At 39.3% G+C, this 25,726-nt stretch overlaps 1 protein-coding gene across 5 annotated transcripts in view; it reads left to right on the plus strand.

Moving 5' to 3' along the window:
- Nucleotides 1–25,726, plus strand: part of LOC139953497 (soluble guanylate cyclase 88E-like) — a 142,069-nt gene that overhangs the window by 75,208 nt on the left and 41,135 nt on the right. For all 5 annotated transcript variants that reach the window (XM_071952917.1, XM_071952920.1, XM_071952919.1 and 2 more), the window contains exons 3-4: nucleotides 5,482–7,268; nucleotides 21,084–21,181. In XM_071952917.1, the coding sequence (XP_071809018.1) occupies nucleotides 6,587–7,268; nucleotides 21,084–21,181 (780 nt within the window). In that variant the 5' untranslated portion in view covers nucleotides 5,482–6,586. The remainder of the gene's footprint in view (nucleotides 1–5,481; nucleotides 7,269–21,083; nucleotides 21,182–25,726) is intronic.

The following is a 25,726-nucleotide window of genomic DNA, read 5'->3' on the forward strand; positions in this document are numbered from 1 at the left end:
CAGTACCACAAATTTACTCCGGGTTCGTTTACCCTAAAGGCAACTTGGACAACGGATCAGAGTTAATCCGTACTTCGGATTGACGGGATCAGGAGTCAAAATAATATAACTGTAATGCGGAAATTCTTTGTTAGTAACACATTACTTATTAGATTTGCCATTCTCTGTTGACCAAGAGGTGAGCAAATAGGCATTAACTCGTAAAGAAACATCATCAAAGCCTTAAGCTGCTGGGAGGGCTTTTTGCTGATCCTCCTCGAAAGAAAATTAGTCCGGGGTCGTTTACTCTAAAAGCAATTCGGACAGCGGATCAGAATAAATCCGTACTTTTGTTAGACCGTATCCGGAGTTAAAATTATATAAATGTAAAGCTGAGTTATTAGAGTGACCAGCTCTGTTGACCAAGCGTTTACTCATAAAGAAACACCATCAATAAATTAGGCTGCTGGGGTGGCTTTTTTGCTGATCCTCCTCGAAACAAAATTACTGCGGGTCCTTTTCCTAAAAGCAATTCAGAATAAATCCGTACTTGGGATTGAGGAGTCAAAATAATATTACTGTAATGCTGACATTAAGTTACTCGGTTATTTCTATTATTTATTAGAGTGACCGTTTTCTGCTGACCAAGGGGAGAGCAAATAGGCATTTACGCGTAAAGAAACATCATCAATGCATTAGGCTGCAGGGATGGGAAGGCTTTTTGCTGATCCTCGTCCAAAGGAGAAACAAAATTACTCCGGGGTCGTTTACCCTACTTAAAAGGTAATGCGGACAACGGGTCAGAATGAAACCGTACTTGGATTTTACCGGATCAGGAGTCAAAATAAGTTAACTGTAATGCTGAAATATTATACATTAAGTATTGAAGTGACCATTCTCTGCTGACCAAGGGGAGAGCAAAAAGGCAATAACTCGCATAGAAACATCATCAAAGGACTTAACTTTTTGCAGATCCTCCTCGCCACCAAATTACTCCGAGGTCGTTTACCATGTAGGCAATACGTACATACGGATCAGAACTTCCCCTACTTGGATTTGACTCGGATCAGGAGTCAAAATATTATGACGTAAGCTGAAATATTAGCTAGTGATACATTAGAGTGGCCATTCTCTGTTGATGACACTATTGGTAATCGTCAAAGACCAGTCTTCTCTCTTGGTGTATCTCAACATATGCATACAATAGCAAACCTGTGAAAATTTGAGCTCAATCGGTCATCGAACTTGCGAGATAATAATGAAAGAAAAAAACACCCTTGTAAAACAAACTTGTGTGCGTTTAGATGGCTGATTTGAGACCTCAAGTTCTAAATCTGAGGTCTTGAAATCAAATTCTTGGAAAATTACTTCTTTCTCGAAAACTATGGCACTTCAGAGGGAGCCGTTTCTCACAATGTTTAATACTACCAACCCGAAATCAAATTCGTGGAAAATAACTTTTTTTTCTAAAACCACTCCACTTCAAAAAGAGCCATTTCTCACAATGTTTTATACTACCAACCTCTCCCCATTACTCGTCACCAAGTAAGGTTTTATGCTAATAATTATTTTGAGTAATTACCAATAGTGTCCACTGCCTTTAACTCATAAAGAAACATCACCATATTGTCTTAGACTACTGGGATGGCTTTTTGCTGATCCTCCTCGCCAACAAATTACTCCGAGGTCGTTTATTAAAGGCAATACCGTACAAACGGATCAAAACGATTCTGTTTTTGGAATTAACCGGATCCGGAGTCAAAATAATATAACTGTTACGCTGAATGTTGTTGTTAGTATTGGAATATTTATTAGATTGGCCAATTCTCGGCGCATCTTCGGTCAAACCGCAACATGATGGCAATCGTCTGGTTTCCAACCACAAGGGCTGCTGACGAGCCGCCTTGGCGCACCACATTGCCCGATATGCCTGCCTGTTTTCTCAATTAGGTTACTGCATGCTGAAATATCATCGGCTACTGACAGTTCATTCAGTTTTTCATTTTGGTATTCTTGTTAAGCTTTAAAGGCAGTGGACACTATTTGTAATTACTCAAAATTATTGTTATTAGCACAAAATCTTCCTTGGTAACGAGTAATGGGGAGAGGTTGGTAGTATAAAACATTGTGAGAAATGTTTTTTTTTGAAGTGGAGTGGTTTTAGAAAAAAAAGTTCTTTTCCACGAATTTGATTTCGGGACGTCAGATTTCGAATTTGAGGTCTCGAAATCAAGCATCTGTAAGCACACAACTTCGTATGACAAGGGTGTTTTTTCTTTCATTATTATCTCGCAACTTCGACGACCGATTGGGCTAAATTTTCACATGTTTCTTATTTTATGCACATGTTGAGATTTACAAGTGTGAAGACTAGTGTTTAACAATTAATTAAGAGTGTCTAGTGTCTATAAGCTGTACAGATTCAGAACTTTGCTTCTCCGAATTAATCAACGGCTATTACCCTACTAGAAATACAACTTGGTTCGCAAAATCTTCCTTAGACTCCCTTCCCAGCCGCTACCAAAGAATATTTTGGGCAAAGGGCCGTTCATGTCATGTTACCTGAACATCCCTTTAATTATTTCTGTCTGAAATGTCATATCTGATGAGAAATAAACAAAACTAATTTTCCGTTTCGAGTTTATCGCTTAGTGATTGTTTCATTGTTCTTTTTTTTTAATCGATGTCAAGCGATCGTTTTTTCACTATTTTTCTCCTGACCCATATGGCCGACCGATCTCAAACTTCTACATGTTTTTGTTTGTTGGTTTGTTATTATGGTGGATCACATAACGTGCTCACACTGCCAGCGACTGGTTTGTTGGCAGCAATAAATTCAGTAGGATGTTCCTTTAATTGGGTCGACCAAATGGACGCACAAATCATACAATAAACCACGCAATTTATTCTCCTAAACTTATTGACATACATTTACTGTAGGCCCCGCTTGATCGTCGGGTATAACAGATGTAGACAGATACCCAAATTAAATTAATTTTAAGTGCAAGCAGTTTAAGCTGAGCACAGAGCTTTGGTTGTAGAAAAATCATTCCCAAATGTTGAGAACGATTTATTGTACTCATAGATATAATACATGTCAATGTTTTGTTTCTCTGTTAAACAAGACTGGCGCCGTGAGCTCGTCTACTTGCCGGAGTTAAGTAGTCCTTGTCCATGTTCCTTAAAGAAAAGTCATAACACGGAGTAAGCTTCAGTATTGCTTGGTTTGTATGGTCACGTTATACAAGTTGACATGTGATAAACTTGATCTAGTGATGTAGCATCCGGTGCACTTTGGGTAATCTAGCTACAATTACGTCCGCAAATTGATGCTTTGTATACACAAACAACAAAACTAACAATGAGACCGTTTCAGAGCCATTTGATCCGATGGCATCCTTTCCCGCTTGTTTTATATACAAAATAGTATTTACATCACATAAACATTCAGCATTGTTTGCGTATGATACGTCACAGTGGGAATAATCGCATTGTTGTTTATGTAAAAATGATGTTCGCAAGAATTGGTTGTCACGGTGATTTGTTCATTTTCAAATTGACCCCCCCCCCCCTTTAAATGGGATCTGTAGAGCATGACTACATGGTTTATATAAATACAATTAACCATTGTTGCTTCGTCGAGCTGGGGAGGTACTGTTTTCTGCTCTACTAGCCAGGCCTTTGATGGATGATAGCCAAGCCCACATCCGTATGGATTGTAGGAGGGGTACCCCTGTTTCAGCCAAAGGAGTAGGTGGCAATGGCCCCTGAAAAAAGAAAATTGATTGAAGTGGCTTTTAGGCTTTGTGTTTCTGGCAACTTGCGTTAAAAAATAATAACAATAAACAATAAAAATATATATATAGCGTTGCCTAGAATTCAGCATTTCACTGCCAGACTTCCAATCTTCCTCGGTCAATTGATTTTATTAATGCTTCAATAAACACAAAGAGGAGATGGGGACAGTTTGCTGGTGATTAATTCGCTCAAAGCTGGTGATTACTGTGTTTGTATCTCTTGTCAAAAGTATACTCATTATTGGTTGACATTTAATGGGTAAAACAGTTGTACAATGTACCTTGGCATTTATGTCAAATTGTGGTTTAAAGGGGGAAGGTATATGTATATTTTTTAAAGACATTTATTTCAAGTCCATAAGACTTAAAAAAAAAAAAAAAACAGGGGCGTAAAAAAAAAAGGGGGGGCGTAACCAGAAAAGCCGAAGCTTGTGGTGAGCATGCCCAGATAAACAACAACAACAACAAAAACAAAAACAACACAAATGGAGTAACCTATTATAGTGAGACGATAGTGGTACGATATTTAAACTGAGACATAAATAACGGTCTTCTCACTTGGTGCATCTCAACATAATGCATAAAATGACAAACCTGTAAAAATTTGAACTCGATTTGGGCGTCGACGTTGCAAAGTAGTAATGGAAGAAAAAACACCCTTGTCACACGAAGTTGTGTGCTTTCAGATGCTTTGCTAAAAAAAAAAAAAAGGTGATGCGTCATTAATGGGCAGTTTGTTTTCGCTCCCTGCGCATAATAGACCTATATATGATCGATATAGGCTTAAAACAATGGTTAACAATTACCAGCTAAGCAGAAATTAGCAGGAACAAATATTTTACTTGGCGGACGTGAGCTTTTCCTGTAGCAAGCATGCTGAGACTATTAGTGCAGTTGGTCAGTGTAAACACGCCATCGTGACCCTGTTTACCATGGTCAGCGTCCGGAGCGAGTGCCCCAGTTTCCGCTCCCAGTGGGGCATGGATGAGTGGCTCGCTGGAACACTGTCTCATATTGATCTCATGACAGGCTGGCTGTAAAATATTTGTTTCAAATTCCATTTGGAGACGTTTAGAAAACAGGGATTGGATCCATTCTTCACAGCTAAAATATAAAGTCTTTACCAGGAATCCTGATTTATTATAGTTTTTTCCCACCCAATTCCATTGTCACTCACTCATTTGTACGTACTAAAACAATTAAAATGTTTAAATTCACCACTTAAAGGGTCTATGTATCTTTTGTAGGACAAAAAAACACAGATTTACACTAAACTTACACAGTTTGAAGATAATGATAGTAGAAAGCTTCCCTGAAAATACTACGTGCTGAGGTGCTGTAGTTTTGGGGAAATGAGTAAAACAATGTCATGAAAATAATTTTCGTCTCATGAGACGAACATTATTTTAATCATTTACAAACGGATTTTCATGACATTGTTTTACTCACTTCTCAAAAACTACAGCACCTCAGTAAGTAAGATTTGAAGGGAAGCTTTCCACTATCATTATCTTCAAACCCTGTAAGTTTAATGTAAATCTATGGACATTTTGAAAAAGTACCCAAAACCTTTAGAGCCCACCAATAAAGTGATGTTCCCTAAACACAACGTTGCATCTGTATTATACCTTGTAAGCTCTGGTGCAAATCCGTAAACATTTCCTTCTTAAATGACATTTTGTCTTCTTCTTCTTTTCTTCTCTAGGCGCATCAAATCGAAACGTTCCTACCGTAGTCAATTCAGATACCGAGTAGGCAATCTCAGATGACTAAAGAAACGCTCCACCCTCCAGGCCGTTTGTTGTCTTATCATCTCGTAACTCCTTCCCAGATCAACCGAGCAGCTCTGAGACCGAATTGATCTTACAAACCCCCCGTGGTTAAACTCCGTAGGGATATGACATCTGATTTCAGGCACTATGCGCAGTCGAGTTGTGACACACAACCGATAATAGTCAAGGAGGTTTGTCGGTGTTCCTCATTGGTGCAGCCATAAGCAGATCATCTTGCGCACAGCATAGACACCTACTATACATGTCGGTGTTCCTTATTGGTGCATGAGCCAGTGAATCGTACCCACATGTTCATTGCAGATACCTCGTGTGGGGGTTCCTTATTGGTGCAACCATAAGCAGCGAGTCTTGCGAACAGCGGGGACACCTATTATAAAAGTCGGTGTTCCTTATTGGTGCATAAGCCAGTGAATCTTAACACACAGCGTGGAGACATAACGACACAGGTCGTAGTTCCGTATTGATGCAGTAGCAGTGGAATCTTACACACAACGTGGAGACTTATCTACGCAGGTCGTAGTTCCTTATTGGTGCAACCATAGACAGCGGATCTCAGATACCTAACTATAATAAAAATCTATCTTCTCACCGTTGTTTGCCTCTAGCTACGCTTTTTCGCCTGCTATGTGGATTTGAACTTGTCTACGTGCATTATAAAGCGTTAGCCTTAACAGGAAATGAGCTATTGAAAAACTTGATGGTTGCTACAAACATGTGCAAGAGTCCTATATAGCCGGCAGTTTAACAGCGGACGTCAAGAACCATTATCTCAGGCTTCAATATCATTTGCGGAAGTGCAATTATTAATTTTTGTAAAGGAAACTAAGTTATGTGTGAGAGACGATGATGTTGAACGTACAGTTAAAGAGCTGATGTATCGTGAATTATTGTTCAGCATCGCTGTTTACACATAGTTTTGTACTTGTACAAGTGAAATTCTTAGTTGTTTTGTAAGAGAGTTTTACCGCGACAAAGCGGGTTTTCCACTCTTGAGGTTTCTAATATTTGAAGCTCATCATGTACGGGCTTTTGATTGAGAACACAATAGAGTTTATTAAAGATAGGTATGGGGAGGACGCATGGCTGATTATCAGGGAGAAGTCTCGTATCCACGAGTATGCTTACGTCTCGCATAGAATGTACAGCGAGCGCATCATAGCCAGGCTAAGTCAGGCTGTGAGCGAATACACGGGATGCACAGCGCAGGAGTTCATGGAGGCGACCGGGATCGAGTTTGTGAAGTTCCTCGGTAAATATGGCTATGATCGTATGCTACGCGTGCTCGGTCGTAGCATGCGAGACTTCTTGAACGGTCTGGATAACCTTCACGAGTATCTTCGCTTCAGTTATCCCAAGATGAAACCTCCAAGTTTCTTTTGCACGGATGAGAGCGCGACCGGTTTGACGCTTCACTATCGCTCGAGGAGGACGGGTTATTTACGGTATGTCAAAGGTCAACTCAGACAGGTTGGGAAGCAATTTTATAATCTGGATGTGAAAGTGGACGTGGTTTCCGAGGAGACGAGGGGGGACACGACTTATGTTGTATTCAAACTGGAATTTGACAATAAGGAGTTTGAGTCAAGGAGCAAGAATGTCTCAACTATGGGAGACGAAGCGGTTGTGCAAGCAAATATCTTCTTTGATCTCTTCCCCTTTCACATAGTGTTCGACAAGAATATGACAGTAAAAAATGTTGGTGAGTACCTCTTTCTATTATTCACATCTTTCTATAATTCAGGTTTACAAGAATCTATTTTATTGAAATACATTATTTCCAACGAACCCTTACGTCGGCGCCGATACCTGTGTGACTAGCGCGTATTAATTGTTATGCAATCTTCCCTAATTACTCCAGCTTTTTAAACTTGAGTAATTAGGCATAAACGCAACGATTTCATATAATGTTAAAAAAACATATATTAAATCGTTGCTAAGACAAATGATTCGAAGTGCCTTTAGCTACTATGCAATCTCGGTTGTCTAATTGGTAAGACAAAGCTCTATCATTGCAATGGTCGTGGGTACGAAACCCACCCGAGTAATATGTTTGCGATGTGTTCAAAGAACTCGGGAAAGTACTGCCGTCGATTTCACAAAACTCTTCCTAACTTAAGACTGATTTTAGGACTTAGGACGAGTCCCAACCCTGCACTGTAGCATGCAAACCTAAGATTAATCCTAACTTAGGACGAGTTACTCGTCCTAACTCGAGATAAGACGAGTCCTACATCTTTGTGAAATCGACCCCTGAGTAAATAGCGCTAAATGAATACTTATACAATATTATTAAAAACTAAAAGGGTGGGGAAGAGCATTGGACAGCTATTGACATTCTAACTGTATCACTAGCCACCGGGCTATTGGTGGTCTAGTGGTAAGATATATACTATAGCATTGGAAAGGTCGTTAGTTCGAACTCCACCCGAGTGGTATTTGACCAGTATTCTCACTTGGTGTATCCCATCATTTGCATACAATAACAAATTTGTTAACATTTGGATACGAATCAGCGGAATTGATCCACGAGTTTGTTTATTATTAAAACAATATGAAGCTGGTCCTTAAAGACACTTGACACTATTGGTAGTTGTCATAGACAAGTCTTCTCACTTCTCAACATATGCATCAAATATCAAACCTGTGAAAATTGGAGCTCAATTTGTCATCGAAGTTGCGAGATAATAATGACAGAAAAAAACACGGTTGTCACACGAAGTTGTGTGCTTTCAGATGCTTTATTTCAAGACCTCAAGTTCTAAATCTGAGGTATCGAAATCAAATCAAATGTTCACAGGTTTGTTATTTTGTGCATAAGTTGAGATACACCTGTCAAATTACCAATAATGTCCACCGTCTTTAAGATATTATAACCCTCTTTACTTGGAGCCGACTGTAATGACCTATTAAAAAACAGGGGCTCGCATAACCAATGTCAATAGCTGGACTTGTAAGGAAGTCACTTCCTTATTAATCTTCTGGGCAAATACACAGCATGTATTTTGGATGAGAAAAATAAATATTTGTACCACCCAGCGTCGAGGCAAATTGTGAGGCTCCCACACCTTTATTAGTTTCAATTGAGGTTATTTCCTAAAGGTTTTCAAATCTAAAGTCTTCAAAGACATGAAAAAACAACAACTAATTGTATGAAATGGGTTGATTTCTTACTGTATAAGAAAATCCAAAATGAAAGATAAATATGCAAAGAGCATTATTTTGTGATACAAATGCCTTGTTTGAGCACCAACTTCCCAAACCGTGTACATTTTCAATTTGTAAAGTTTAAATCTTTTGTTTTGGGTAAAAGGAAACATTACGGAGTTTTGGTGAGAATGGGAATTTGGACTTTGGATTGCGTGTTATAGAGATACTTTGTTATAAGTATATGTATATACTTTAAGTATTGCGTATCAGGCAATATGATATATAAACAAAATACACCGGCGTTTAAAGGCAGTGGACACTATTGGTAATTGTCAAAGACCAGTCTTCTCATTTGGTGTATCTCAACATATGCATACAATAACACACCTGTGGAAGTTTGAGCTCAATATTGGTCGTCGAATTTGCGAGAAATTAAAGATAAAAAACACCCTTGTTGCATCACGTTGTGTGCTTAATCAGATGCATAATAAAATGTTGCAGCTGAAGTATTGTGTTATTATGTGAATGAGAAATTACCCCTAACTGAGGGAGCTGTTTCTCACAACATTTTGTACATCAACAAGTCTCCATTGCCCGTTACCAAGTAAGTCTGTATGCAAACAATTATTTTGAGTAATTACCAAAAGTGTCCACAAAGTCAGAGAATATACTCTAAAGTTTACTCGCCTTCGGCTCGTACATTCTAGACACGAATCTACACTTCCTCGTCCATTTACTCATCACCCTAGTATTACACAGCAGCTTATAACATCTTTAACATTTAGAGGCGAGACGGAATGTCGAGGAGGGCCTCACTAATTGAGCAAGACGCGTTAAGATGACATCTCCGATTTGACCAGACTCTTAATCATGGTTATCATCTTCACTGTTTCATCCAAGGGCTTTTAATTTACCCAGTGTTTTTTATGACTTCAACTCCCTACGGGGAATCCTGTGTCGGGTCCGCGTTTATTACATTCAACATCTCAAATCTACCCCCCGAAAAATCAATCATTACTTATTGAGTGCCCATATTTCTTAATATCATTGTCTGTTCCTTAAAGACACTGGACACTATTGGTAATTGTCAAAAACCAGTCATCTCACTTTGTGTATCTCAACATATTTGCATACAATAAAAAATCTTTGAAAATTTGTGCTCATTTGGCATCGAAGTTGCGAGATAATAATGAATGAAAAAATAACACTCTACTAACACGAAGGTTTGTGCTTTCAGATGCTTGGTTTCGAGACCTCAAATTCTAAATCTGAGGTCTCAAAATCAAATTTGTGGAAAATTACTTCTTTCTCGAAAAATACATCACTTCACTGCAGAGGGAGCCGTTTCACACAATGTTTTATATTATCAACCTATCCTTATTATAAGTTACATAGGTTTTATGCTAATGATTATTTTGAGTAGTTACCAATAGTGTCCACTGCTTTTAAGGCTTTTCAAAAGAAAAAAGAATGCCATTGGAAGTGCGCTTGAACATCAATCGAATTATTGACACTGAACGTAACGGTTTAATGCGAGTCTTTTGAAGTGGAGTGTATTATACAGTAACCCATACGGCTGTTTGGTGTTGTTTCGTGGATGGGGATGGTCACACAAGATCGCTTACAGGTACTGGACACTATTGGTAAATGTACTCAAAATAACTGTAAGCATGAAAGTTTACTTGGTTACTAGCAATGTAGAGTTTTTGATAGAGTAACACAATGTGATAAACGGCTCCCTCCGAAAGATTGTAGTTTTGAGAGAGATGTAATTTCCCATCCAAACAATAAAATACTTCAGGCCATCTGAAACTTTGCACACACCGTCTTTAAAGACTTTAGACACTATTGGTAATTGTCAAAGACTAGTCGTCACAGTTGGTGTATCTCAACATAGGCATATTAAAATAACAAATCTGTGAAAATTTGAGCTCAATCGGTCGTCGACGTTGCGAGATAATAGGGACTTTTCGTTTTCGACGACGGATGGTTCTGCGACGGTAAAGATGACATTTGGCGTCATCTGCGCATGCGTCGGCTTTGAGGACGGTCGTCCCTCAATTTTTACGACAGTACTTGGGATGAATCTTCGTTGTGCTGAAAACGACAACGTTTAGCTGAACAACCGTCGCAGAACCATCCGTCGTCGAAAACGAAAAGTCCCTAGTAATAAAAAGAAACAACACCCTTGTCACACGACGTTGTGTGCTTTCAGATGCTTGATTTCGAGACCTCAAAATTGCCTGGTAGAGAGGCAGTCGATTATGGTTTTTACCCATACTCAACGATGTGTGTTAGCACTGTATACTCAGTACTTCCCCAAGCTCTGTTGAAAAGAAATCACAGGCTTATTACTCGGTGGGATTCGAACCCACGACCTTTGCAATTCTAGATCAGTGTGGTACCAAATAGACCACAGAGATTGCCTGGTAGTTAGAGGCATTTGGAATCCCATGTTTTTAGCAGCGGTTTACTGCAACGGTTCAATAATTTGTTTGTTTTGCATCGGTTACACAGAATATTCAGTTTTGGTTTTACCCATATACATTGGTTTATATGGTTAAAAGCAGTGGACACTATTGGTAATTACTCAAAATAACTATTTGCTTAAAACCTTACTGGGTGACGAGTAATGGGGAGAGGTTGATAGTATAAAACATTGTGAGAAATGGCTCCCTCTGAAGTGACATAGTTTACGAGAAAGAAGTAATTCTCCACGAATTTGATTTCGAGACCTCAGATTTAGAATTTGAGGTCTCGAAATCAACCATCTAAAAGCACACAACTTCGTGTGACAGGGGTGTTTTTTATTTCATTATTATCTCGCAACTTCGACGACCAAATGAGCTCAAATTTTCACAGGTTTTATATTTCATGCATATGTTGAGATACAGCAAGTGAGAAGACTGGTCTTTGACAATTACCAATAGTGTCCTCTGTCTTTAAAACCAAAATAAATAATTCATTTTATTGTGTTGACATTATGACAACCCCAACCGTAAACACCGCTGACTTCGGATATCCGTTTTTTGTTTAAGTAAACATCTTTAGTTCGGCTTCATTTTGTTTTATTTAAGCGGCTAGAGTAGGCGTTGAAACGAGTTCTGCCCCTTTTCGTGACAGGGTTAAACCAACAACTGGACACAAAACAGTCGTTCCCTCATAGGCGCTTCAAAAGTCAATAACTATGAATAAGTCAAGGCCTTGGACACAGGTGTTTATTTGCTTAAATTGCATTTCATTTTTGAAGAGTAGTCATCCGAGATTAATCCAGTGGTTGACTAAGGCTCATTTTGTCGAAAAGTGCCGGAAACGAAAACGCAGAGTCCAGGGCCTAATTTCATAGAGCTTTGCACGACAAAACTTTGCTCATCGGAACAAGGTGTACCAGCCAAGCTATCTTTTCACGTGTACAGTTTTCGACTAGTGTGCTGCTTGTGTCTGCTTGAAGACACTGGACACTATTAGTAATTGTCAACGACTAGTCTTCCCACTTGGTGTACCTCAACATATGCATAAAATAATTTCAAACCTGTGGAAAATTGAGCTCAATTGGTCGTCAAGGTTGCGAGATAATAATGAAAGACAAAACACCCTTGTCACACGGACCGTTTTCTCACAATGTTTTATACTATCAACCTCTCCCCATTATTCATTACCATGTGAGGTTTCATGCTAACTATTAATTATTCTGAGTAATTACCAATAGTGTCCACTGCCATTAACATACAATTGTTTAGCATTTGTATCTGCTCAGGCAGTTGTTGAAATTGGGCTTAAGGTAAATTGGAGAAGCGACTGCAGCCATTTCTTAAAACAATTTCTACAGTTTCCGACTTCGTTCAGTCATCCGGGAGGATGATATAGTGCGGGTGAAGGGCAATCGATGACGGGTCAGGCCTCCCGGTGATTGAGGGCATGGCCCCCCGGGGATTAAGGCCGTGCGCCTGGTGAGTTGTGATAACTCGCGTAGGGTTTATTTGGGTCACACTGCTCTATGGTATGATGGACTGTGGTATATCCCGGGTAGATATGTCTACCAAGACAATATTAAAGGGACTAGACACGTTTGGTAACATGTCAAAGACCAGTATTCCCACTTGGTGTATCCATGGAGGTAGGTATCTCAACATAAGCACACAATAACAAAAATGTGTGAACATGTGGACTCAGTTGGTCATCGAAGTTGTCAGAGAATAATATTATACAAAAAAAAAACACTTGTAGCAACGTTGTTTGCTTTCCAGATGCATAATAAAAGCTTCAGGCCCGATGTATTTTAATAATTATTTGAGAGAGAAATTATTCTCAAAACTACATTACTTCATAGGGAGCCACTTCTCACATTGTTTTATACTGTCAACAGCTATCCGCTGTAAGTTTTTATGCTGGCAATTATTTTCGAATATAACGCCAATATTGTACAGTGCTTCTAAAGTTAAACGAACAGATATTAAGCTGTTTCTGGTATGTCCCTGCTTCTTCTTTTCACGTAGATTTATCTTGCAACGCGATTGATTTACAGATTTACCAATCTAATCACTTTGTGAAATCGGCCCAAGGTTTAAAGTGAATAGCACAATAATTCCCTGTTGAACGGGGCTCCGCGAATGAGGTTTTCTCCGTTACTGTAGTGCACCCAACGAAAAAGACCTAATCGCAGATACTCGATACGCGCGCTGTATGCGTTTAAGCTTAGGTGCATGCTGGTCTAGCTAGCGCTCAAACTTGATCACTTAGCTAGACCAGCTTGCACCCCATTCAATGGTTAGCGCATGCGCAATGGGTACTTACAAAAAGGTCTAAGGACCGTCGAGTAGAACGCCCCCTATCGTTTCAAATGTATCTTAACCACACCAAGAATATACCTGGACAATGTGAAATTAGATTGAGTTTTCTCCTGAAGACAAACACTGCAAGGTAATCGAAACGTCGAATGCAATACATGCTTATAGAAGTTACTGCTCTAAAAACCCACCCAATGGAACGACATGACGCTATGATCATATCGATAAATTAGAAATACAGTCTCGCAAAAAAAAAAAAAAAAAATACAGGTGGTAGTGATTAAGGTTTCATCGTCTTTATCACGATCACCGTACATTGATCGAAACGCCGAATGGAACACTGTCTTGCTTCCTAGAAGTGTTACGCCTCTCTTAATATTTATGCATTACGTCATAATTCTTACCCAAAATGAGGCTATGGGCGCACGTCCCAAATCACTTGCAGTGGCTGCGCCCATCGCCTCGTTTTGGATTAGCAATGTGACGTACCTCATGCATAAATATTAAGAAAGGCGTAATGACTTAAGACAAAATGCGGATCACTTCAATAAATCAGAAATAAAAATACCGAATAGTAATTTGGGTTGAATTTTCGTAAACGGATCAAAACGTTGAATGCAAGAATTGGAAGTTACTGACCCGAACACCGGAACGACGTGAAGCTTTGATCCAAATCGATAAATCAGAAATACCGTTTTCCCATTTTTAAAAATTGACAGTATAGTGGGCTTAATTTTCTCGAAGACAGGAACAACATGACGCTTTAATCATTTCTATAAATCAGAAATGTAGTCTAGCATTCCTAAAAATGTACAGAATAGTCATGAAATACGGTCCACCTGTTTGCAACAAGAACATCGTAAACTAATCGAAACGCCCAGTACAAGACCGGTTCTTGAAGTTAGTGACCCGAGGACCGAAACGAAATGACGCTTCGATCATTTCTATAAATCACAGTATAGTCTAGCATTTCTCTAAGTTGACAGTATAGTATTAATTAAGGTTCAACTATTTGTACCTCCAACATCGTAAATTTAACGATACGAACAGTACAATACTTGTTTCTTGAAGTTAGTGACCTGAAGACGCCATGATCATTACGATAAATCAGAAATACAGTCTCGCATTTCTCAAAATTGACAGTAGTAATTTAGGTTTAATTTTCGTTATCACCAAAGGAAGATTTACTGGAAGTATGAAAATTAAAAACACGAGATTGCTCGTAGTAAATCAGTGTGTTTGGTTAATAGTGAGTCCCAGTGAGTCTTAGTTTTCTCTCTGCATGACTTTGATTTGATCTTTTACATTTTCTTTTTAATTTTGTAAGACAATACTGACTGGTGATAAACCATTTTTGACAACTGCGAGTTATTATGTAACATAATCCGAGTTGTAAAGCCGATGCATTCATCAATCCATATCTGTGTATTTGTGTGAGACGGTATGCATTAAAAGTTGGAACCAAAAGATGACATATAGGGTCTACAGTTCGGGAAAGGTCCTCAGTAAGTTGGAAAACGTGTACAAAAGGGTTAAAAACGCCAAGCTGACACAGCCTATCTATCTCAACCAAACATTGGTTTAAAGACAGTGGACACTATTGGTAATTGTCAAAGACCAGTCGTCTCACTTCCTGTATCTCAACATACGCATGAAATTACAAACCTGTGAAAAATTGAGCTCAATCGGTCATCGAAGTTGCGAGATAATAATGACAGAAGAAAACACACTTTTCACACGAAGTTGTGTGCTTTCTGATGCTTGATTTCGAGACCTCAAATTCAATATTTGAGGTATCGAAATCAAATTCGTGGAAAACTACTTCGTTCTCGAAAACTAATCCACTTCAGAGGGAGCTGTTTCTCACAATGTTTTTTACCATCAACCTCTCCCCATTACTCGTTACCAAGTAAGGTTTCATGCTAATAATTATTTTGAGTAATTACCAATAGTGTCCACTGCCTTTAACGTCTATGATTATGAATAACACAAATCAAGAAATTGTAATTCAGTAACTAGACGACACTATTTATTCTAGTCATTGTGAAATCTGCGATTAGCTGGGGGACTCAAACCCACAATCTTGTGATTGCAAGGCATGCAGTCTAACCACTTGGCCACGGTTACCAAGTTCGTATTAACTATAAAGAGGGAAAATAGGAAAACACCAAGTGAGATCTGTGGGATTAGCACTGTAATTTCACTTTCCCGAGTTCCGTGGCAAAAAAATGGAAAAGAAATCACAGGCACATTACTTTGGGGGATTCGAACCGCTAATAATATAATGAAACCGCTGAGTTCCTGGTGGTTTTTGTGTATGTAATAAAACGGTGTTTAGAACATATTTTTATTTATTTTGAGACGATAATTAGTTTAGAAAGATACAACGTATTCACGCGACTCTCTTGAGAACGCTGCTCTGTGATTTTGTTTTTGTTTTTCTCTAAAACCTGTCGACCAAAAAAGCTGGCAAAAAAACTTTATCTACAAAGTGTATCAAAACTCTTCAAAGCGTAATAAGGAACTGAATACACAGAAACGCTAGATAAGTTAAGTATAACTTAATGAATAGCTCAGAAAGAATTTAGCGAAGGAGGGGGAAATAAACCTCTCTGAAACAGTTACATCACGAGGTAGGCTACCGTCTGATAATTGCCGCAGCCCCCCGCAAATGAACAGACCTGCTCTCGCTTATCACTTTTCCGTGGCTATGAATCCTGACATCCAATTTAAAATAATTGGCAGCAATTTGATGAATGGTCATGTTCCTAGCTGTATTCAATGTTTCTAATGTTGGAGTTCTAGTCTTCTCGATCCTGATCGTTACTGCACTCTAAAAACTAAAGAGTTGAATCCAACATTTGCAAGAGTTCGGGGAGTGAAAACACAAAGTGTTAATTCCAGCATTTATTATGTGATAAATTAGGGGATTAGCTTTTTGTCTTTTTTTCCGTTTTTGTCTTGATTTTCGTAACTTTCCTACAAATACTGTGTTGATTTATTGGTGGGTATAAACTAAAGAGGTTGACAAGTTGTTCGGATGGCAGAATAGTCTTTATACGGACCCTGATATAATAACACAGTTATTTAGCCGTTTGTTATCTGTCTTCCGATCGCGCCCAGTGTGTCCAGCATGTGTGATTTCTGTTCACCGTGGCTGCTCGGATGTTTATAGTTAAAGAAGGCCGAACACCTTTCATATTGTAATCGAACTGACAGATAAGGATGTTCGTTTCGGCAGATTTGAGTGTCCGGTTTACATATCGAGCGAAACTAGATGCCATTGACTGAGGGGAACTTTGTATTCTTGAGCCCTCTGACCTAAAAGTCAAGTGTAAGGCCAAATAAAAATAAAAATGTGTTTAACGTCACCGACAACTTCCTTGTGATGAGTGGCCGCCTGCATTTAAAAAAGAAAAATTGTTTACGGAAAAAGTATGTATTTTAACGATTCAGAAAAAAAGAACAACAAATTGAAAGAGGCCCAGCCATTTGTCTTAAACACTTGGCCGGAGACTCCCGGAGAGCCAATAAAAACAGGAGGGAAATACAAGGAAAACAAAATCCTTACTTTTTCAAAAAAGGATGGCGCCCAACATGTTTTTGATTTAATTCGGCCTCATTCACTTCCACTTTGAAATTTGAACCACCCTAATGGGTGAACGCTAATAGCAGAACCCTTGGGAATTTAAAAAACGCTTCAACTCCCCGTCAGATTGGAGTCAGTGAAGAAGAGGTACTCATAGTATTGACCTTATACACCGATTCTAAAATTATCTCTAGTGTTGATGCCTTTGGAGTTCTTAAGAAGAGTTTGTTTTGGGCCGAACACCGGTAAGGGTAAGACGAACCCTCAGGTGGAATCCGCGTTGACAGATGTCATCGGAAGCGTTTACCTTTTGGATTTTGTTACCGTCCGATTGCTTTAAAATAGTGACTTCTTATACAGGGCGCATATCTATCACTCAGTGTGGCCCAAGGCGCTTTAAAGGCAGTGGACACTACTGGTAATTACTCAAAATATTTATTAGCATAAAACTTGGTAACGAGTAATGGGAGAGGTTGATAGTATAAAACACTGTGAGAAATGGCTCCCTCTGAAGTAACGTAGTTTTCGAGACAGAAGTAATTTTCCACGAATTTGATTTCGAGACCTCAGAATTAGATGAGGTCTCGAAATCAACTTGCATCTGAAAGCACACAACTTCGTGTGACAAGGTTGTTTTTTTCTTTCATTATTATCTCGCAACTTCGACGACCAATTGAGCTCAAATTTTCACAGGTTTGTTGTTTTATTTTAATTATGTTGGGATACACCAAGTGAGAAGACTGGTCTTTGACAACTACCAATAGTGTCCACTGTCTTTAAAGACAGTTGATACTATTGGTAATTGTCGAAGACCAGTATTCTCACTTGGTGTATCCCAACATATGCACAACATAATAATCTGTGAAAATTTGAACTCGATTTGTCGTCGAAGTTACGAGAGGATCAAAACGTCGAGTTGAAACCAACGGTTCTTTTCCGAACCACCCCAACTCATTTAGAGATAATTAATACATGGTGTTACCGCAAACCTATCCATGGTGTATCTTTAAGCATGTTTTTATATCATAAGTGGGAATTCTGGCATTTCACAATTACTACCAAACATGTCCAGTGCCTTTAAAATGCTTCACAATGGCAGGTTTTATACATCACAATAATTGATTTGTAAAAAAAAATAAAAAAATAAATCAGCACTCCAATTCTGATATTTTGGGTTGTTGGCGTACGTACGGCCTGCGGGTAATAGTTGATGATATCCCTTTACAACCTTTTAGTGTGACATCAAGCATTAATTTGAAGAAAAAAAATAGCAGAATTATATTAAATACAAAAAGAAATTGACAGAAGTGACCCTACGCTCTGACCACTTTACCCTTCCGGACCCTAGGGCGGTTTCGGACTGAGAAACGTCTTGTGGAGTGTCGCTAAAAGTGTCAATCACGTGACCATTTTGTATGTATTTATTATTATTTTTTTTTATTTTTTGTTGAGATGTACTTCTCATTAACTCACCTTTTCTATTTAGACGATGAATTCCAAAATTGAAGTATTTCTAATAACAACAACGTGTCAGCACTAAGTGAAGCTTTACTGCTCGTTTGCTTAAATGACCTTTTATCCAGTGTCTTGTTTTTATGTTTTGGGGCAAGGACGGCGTCTTAACATCAACCATGGGCTTAAAGTAAGATTGGAGAATTATACGAAACGATCCAAGTTGTATAATACTAAAGTAAATGTACTGGAATCATTTGGTTATTGTCAAAGACCAGTTTTCGCACTTCGTGTATCCCAATATAATGTGTTAAATGACAAATCTGTCATGACGAAACATTTTGGCGTAATTGCTCCTCGAAATGTCATGAGAAAAATGAATGAAAAACCACCCTTGTTGCACACGTTTGTGTGCTTTAAGATGCGTAAAAAGGCTTCAACTGTTGCCTTTTATCAATACTTATCAATACTTATCAATACTTATCAATACTTATCAATATTTTAACAATATTGTTCACTATCAACAACTCTCAAATAATGACCTTCGACAGGTTTGTCAGTTTATTATGGTGGATGAAATAAAAGGTGGCAACTTTAATACTGGTTTAATACACTGCCAGCAACTGTTTTGTTAGCAAAAACCAATTTAGTAACGTTTCTTTACACGCACTGAATACTCAGTTCTATCCCGAGTTCTGTAAGGGCAAAACGACTCACAATCCATCGTGTAGTCTTGGTGCAAGACGTTTCTCGTTCCCTTTTCACGCACACCGCAAGTCAGGTAAGTCGGTGCGCGCGCAGTCGGTGAATTGGCCGCGGTGTGCGTGAAAAGGGAACGAGAAACGTCTTGCACCAAGACTATCCATCGTGTTGTTTTTGAGTGAGGTTGGTTCCTAATCAAGTAACGTGTACACGTAATCGCTCGTACGGTTCAGAATCAATTACGAGCGCTACGGTCATTTAACTCGTGGAGAGACGGATGGTTTGCTCGAACTGGACCATATCGGAATAGCCACTTGACTTGTGTACCATTCTTCCAAGTCTCATGAACCTGTGCGTTTAAAGATTCATGGTTCAACCAAAGCTAGACCGCTATAAATAGACAATGAATGATAGTGAACGTTGCTGGTGACTTATACCCGTGTTTTGTCGCACAACAGAGTGTAGTGTCGGTGTGGCAGGAGATTCTGTGTGCCCCCCCCCCCCCCCGGAGATTCGGTGTCCCCCCCCCCCCCCATACGGCAACCTATAATAATAATAAATAATAATAATAATAAGACTTGTAATGCGCACATATCCACCCTGCTGGGTGTTCAAGGCGCAGTAAAACCAAAAAACAAAACAAAAACAAAACACAACACAAAGAAAAACAGACACAACAAAATTAGTCATTGAAAACCTGTGACATAAGATAAGTTTTGAGAAGAGACTTGAATTTTGCGATACAAACACAAGATCGAAGATTAAGTGGTAGAGAGTTCCTGCGTACAAACCTATTCCGGTAGCGCCCTCTGTTGAATCATCCTCCTCAGCCAATGTTAATTTACAAGCAGGGCACTGGGGGCTGACCCAGGTGAGCCCCGTCAAAGCTATTCGAACGTACCGGGGCAGACCGGGGTCGACCCAGGGAAACTAAACGAACGCACTACTTACGGGTTGATACCCTGGTTCAAGCCCAAGGAGTAGGCAGCAGCATGCCCTCTTGTGACAGTTGATCTTGTAGTGGGCGCCCGTGACCTTGTGATGTTAGGCGATCTTTCATAAAAACATTAAATAACATTAAAACCTCAGACAAGAATGTTCCTTTTTTAAAGAAACCAGTGTGTCAGTCACGCACATAATTTATTATTTGTTTGACCACTACATTTTGTTCAATCACTGATCGGCAGTTGGTTTTGTTCAAAATGAGAGTCTTTAGAACGCTAGGTGGCAGCATACATGTACTTACCAGGGCCCAATTTCAAAGAGCTGCTAAGCACAAAAATTTGCTCAACATGACAATTTTTGCTTTGATAAAAACAGGATTACCAACCAAATTTCCATGTGATTTTCAGGATAAGCAAACAACAGCTGAATACTAGTAACAAGGAAAATTCAACAAATGTAAATTTGGTTGGTAATCCTGTTTTTATCAAGGAAAACATTTCATGCTAAGCAAATTTTCGTGCTTAGCAGCTCTATGAAATTGGGCCCAGGTTAATTCATTTACGTAGTTATGAGCATGCGCTGATTACCGAGAACAGTGGAATTACCTGGTAAGTCTGCTGCCACCAAGCGTCCAAAAAGTTCCCCATTGTGCCGTGGACAAATGCATTTGTCCACGGCACAATGGGGAACTTTTGGGTAGGGAGCCTTCGATTCGGGATGGGAGAAGGAGGTAGGGGATGGTAAGGGAGCGGTATTTTTCGTCCTGTATGCCTTGCCGTCCTGAATCGAAAGTTCCCTTCGTATAGGTTAATGTACTTTGTGCTGTTTTTTTTAGTGAGGTTCTTCGATTAATACTTACTTATGTTTATTTTATTGATATCTCATTAAACAGGGAAGAGCCTACAAGCAATAATACCGGATATCGTGGGCAAAAACATCACCAATTCCTTTGAACTGAAAAGACCAATGCTGAACTTTACCTTCGATAATGTAAGTACTAATTTTTGTTTTATTTTTAATAAAAAATTGATCTACAAAAGGTACCAAACCCTTTAAACCATTCTGAATAATTGAATCGTTTACACGATTGATCAGTTGGGTCAATATTCTGGTAAAAATGCTTCATCCTTCTTCTGGAGGTACAGCAGTAAATTGAGTACCACTTCAGGAAATATAATTTAGGATCTTCCTTTTTAGAAATCATCGTCACAGTGCGCTTCATTTGGCTCAAAGGAAGAATCCCTTTCCCGAAAGATATATCACCGATGACATGTTTTATTTACATAATGTGTCCAAAGTTGTCCTTACTCATCGTTGTATTTGCCTCTGTTTAAAGACACAACACACGTAAGCATAAATGTAAGCTTAAACACTTACTTTGGTTCGAGCAACAAAGAGCTGTTGATTGTATAAAACATTGTGAGAAACGGCTCCCTCTACAAATTTGAGGGCCAAAGCCTTTTATACGCATCTAAAAGCACACAACTTTGTGCAAGAACATTTATAATTTTTTTCTCCATTATTTCCTTGCGACTTCGATGACAAATTGACTCGAAGAATCAGAATCGTTGTTTTATTCATACGGATTGGGTTACTGGTCTTTGACAATATTGTCAACAGTTTCCAGTGCCTTTAAAGACAGTGGACACTATTGGTAATTGTCAAAGACCAGTCTTCTCAACATATGCATACATAACAAACCCGTGAAAATTTGAGCTCAATAGGTCATCGAAGTTGCGAGATAATAATGAAAGAAAAAACATCCACTGTGATGTGCTTGATTTCAATTTCTAAATCTGAGGTCTCGAAATCAAATTCGTGGAAAATTAATACTCCCACATTGTGTACATACAGTTAGAAGGACACTTAATTGTAGCCCAAGGATCCTTGGAGTTTGGGATACTTTGGTGTGGGTTATCGATGTTTTACAAACAGGGCATGGTACTTGGGATCGATTTTTAAACTTGAACCATTACTTCTTTCTCGACAACTGCGTCACTAACTTCAGAGGGAGCCGTTTCTCCAATGTTTTATCCTATAAACCTCTCCCCATTACTCGTAATCAAGAAAGGTCTTGATAATAATTATTTTGAGTAATAACCAATAGTGTCCACTGCAGTTAAGGTATGCATGCTACAGTGCAGGGTTGGGACGTCCTCAGTCATAAGATTAGTATTAAAGTTACAAAGAGTTTTGTGTAATCGACAGCAGTGCCTTTGATTAAAACAACCTACAGTTTCCAAAAACAACACTCCCTTTAATTATGTTGAAGGGTTTTCTGCTTCGTGTTTACCGATAACCTCTGATTAGTAGCGCGGTGCTTCTACCTGGTTGTGATTCGGCGAGGTTTATTGTAAAATGAAAAATTTAATTTCATTCGGGAGGTCTGTAGAACATCAACAGTGTAGATAGCCGTACTTGTGAGTACTCAACTCGGTTGTTCACATCAGCAACATGTCTTTCCTCGGTCAAGTATTAAAGTGAGTCATTTTAATTAAAAACAGACGAGTACCGGTCAGCATCCGTTTTACAGGGTCAGAGATGTCGCTTGGGGAATCTCGGGTGATCAATTTACAGAAAGATAAATATTTTGACTGACCCTGCCCCCAACACAGGGGGAAACTAATAATGTTTTTATTCAATTGTCAAGATTGTTGTAACGTGTTGCCACTTTGAATGGACTGAAGTTTCAACCCTTGCAGAGTCTTTCTCGAAGGCTAATGACAAAACAGCATACATGAACATCTATACTGGTGTAACATAAGCAGTGAAGTGGAAATACATGAATGGAGTGTGAGGACAGTCAAAAAGCACACATAAAAAACATTGAATATGGAGACAAAATAGGGGGGTGTCGGAGGATAGGGGCTGGTTTAACCACAAGAAGAAAGAAACACAAAGGACAATATCGATGGAGAAAGGATAATAATTAGTTATGGTTACACGAGGCAGGCTAAGAAGAGGAGGATAACAGTGGGGGAAATTAGAAGACAAAGACAAAGGGTTGTTGGTCATTTCCTCCTGGATGTTTTAAGAAAATTGAGTTGAATTTTTTGAACGCGACTTCTCAACAGTGTCTACCTGCCTTGTTGTGGGTGCGTTTGGTTAGCTTCCCTGTGTCGACCCCGCGGTGCCCACTCGGGCGAGCCGTCATGCACCTGGGGCCTGCCCCCAAGTAACCCACACCACAAGCAGGGCCCAAATTCATGGCTCTGCTTACCGTAAGCACAGAATCGGCGCTTACGGAAGCAGGGAATTATGTGCTTACGGCAAGCGTATTTCACGGGTAAGCGGCGAATTTTGGCTTCTGCGCGTGCGTACTCCGTGTTACTAGGCATTCTACGCTTACAAGGCTAGCGCAGAAATTCGGCGCTTGCACGTAAGCGGGGAATCGTGATCGTAAGCGCAGAATTCGGCGGTAAGCAGAGCCATGAAATTGGGCCCACCGGTGAGCCCCTGTTATGACGTCAAAGCTATTCGAACATATCGGGGGCAGACCGAGGTCGACACAGGGAAGCTAGTCGAACGCACCCTGTATTGCATGGATATGTTGTACAGTATTTACAGTGCACTCCAGATAGTGTTTAGTGTTCTTGTTGAAGTGGATTGCGTTTAGACTACACAGTTAATGAAAAATAGTGTCAATGGCCCTATGTGAGATTGTCATATAACATTGAAGTATTGGATACTCAGCGAAAGTTTAGATGACAATAAATCTAAAAACAATTACAAAGAGCATAATCTGCGTTTACGTACTTCAAGTCAAATAATATAGGTACCGATCTGTCTGTAACAAGTAGTTGTGGCCTGACGTTTCGACCGTCGCATAGCTGAATGACAACAAAAGTTAACAGTTGACTAAGTAATGACATATTGGCTGGCTTTGTTGAGTAGCGACTGAAGTACTTTGGTTTAGTATGATGAGGGGACCCGATCATGGGGGGGGGGGGGGGAGATGGAGTCAGGTGATGTGGCTTATTACGAGGGATAACAACTAATATTTGTTGCTCCCCTGTGTGACATGGATGTAGGTTGTCGAACTTGACTTTGATCCTGGTGGCTCTTTAATATAGGGTTAAAGCCGATTAAAGCACTTGGTGTATAACACACAGAGTGAAGTGGAAATACCAAACACAGAAAGAGAGAGGGAGAGAGAGATAGTCAGAAACAGGAAAAAGGCAAGGGATAAACAGTGAATAGGAACGCAACATGGGGGATCTGGTTTGAAAACAAGAAGAGTGACACACCATTTTGTTTTCTTCTGTGGGGTAGAAGTTAAAGAAAGACAGGTGGTTAGATAATATAGATACACCCCAGACTGTCAAAAATAGTAAGTTTAGTTTATCGAAACGTTGATACCAATTATTTCCTACTTGTCACACAAACCACTTTCTGTCTCTCCTTTATCCTGTTTACAAACGACTACTATATGGTACACCAGTAAACCTGTTCACCTGTGTTGTATTTTAGCCTTCATAAAAGACTCTGTCTGCGTCTTTGTTTCGCAAAATGATAATGGTCAAAGCCTTGTCCCACACTACTGATTAAATTACTACCTAAATTTGGCACAATTTTAATAACATTTCAGATGTGAAAAGCAAAAAGCTATTCTGTCCAGCACTGATGACAAAAAAAAAAGCTATGTCAGGTGTTCCTATTGTTTAAATGACCCCCCCCCCCCCCGCACAGAGACACATAGTTATAGCGCTTAGTTTGTATTTGTAAAGATCTATTTCTACATAAAAAGTTATAAGTTAGTATTCCATAGTGAAAGACAATTCGCAAGCCTCCTTTCTGTTAAAAACCGGAGAGGAAAATAATTTGCAGATGACAATGGTCAAAGCCTTGTCCCACACTACTGATTAAATTACTGCCTAAATTTGGCACAATATTACTGACACTTTAGTTGTGAAAAGCAAAAAGGCTATTCTGTTCAGCACTGACGACAAAAGAAGTAGCTATGTCAGGTATCCCTATTGTTTTAATGACACCCCCCCCCCCCCCTCCGCCCAGAGACACATTTATAGCGCTTAGTAGAGTGTCGCGGCCGAGTGGTTAAGAGCATCGAATTCAAGTTCAGATGCTATTTCACCGGAGTGTGGGTTCGAACCCCGGTCGTGACACTTGTGTCCTTGAGCAAGATACTTTACTATAATTGCTTCTCTTATACCCCGGTGAATGCTTATACCCAGGGGTATAAATGGGTACCTGCGAGGGTAGAGGTTGATAATTGTGAATGAAAAGCTTTCGGAGTGCCACGGCAGCTCGGGGCTGTATACTCCCTTATGGGAGCTGAGAACGATTAAAGGGATGATTATTGGCCCAATGACCAGGGGACTAATGTAAAGCGCATTGATACGGTTTATTGTGAAATGCGCTATATAAGAACTTGTTATTATTATTATTATTAGTTTGTATTTGTAAAGATCTATTTCTACATAAAAAGTAATAAGTATGAAAGACAAATTCGCAAGCCTCCTTTCTGTTAAAAACTGAAGAGAGAAAAAAAAGGACCAAGATTAGCTTCAAGATTTA

Source organism: Asterias amurensis, chromosome 22 (genome assembly GCF_032118995.1).
Source record: "Asterias amurensis chromosome 22, ASM3211899v1".
NCBI classification, from domain to species: Eukaryota; Metazoa; Echinodermata; class Asteroidea; order Forcipulatida; family Asteriidae; genus Asterias; species Asterias amurensis.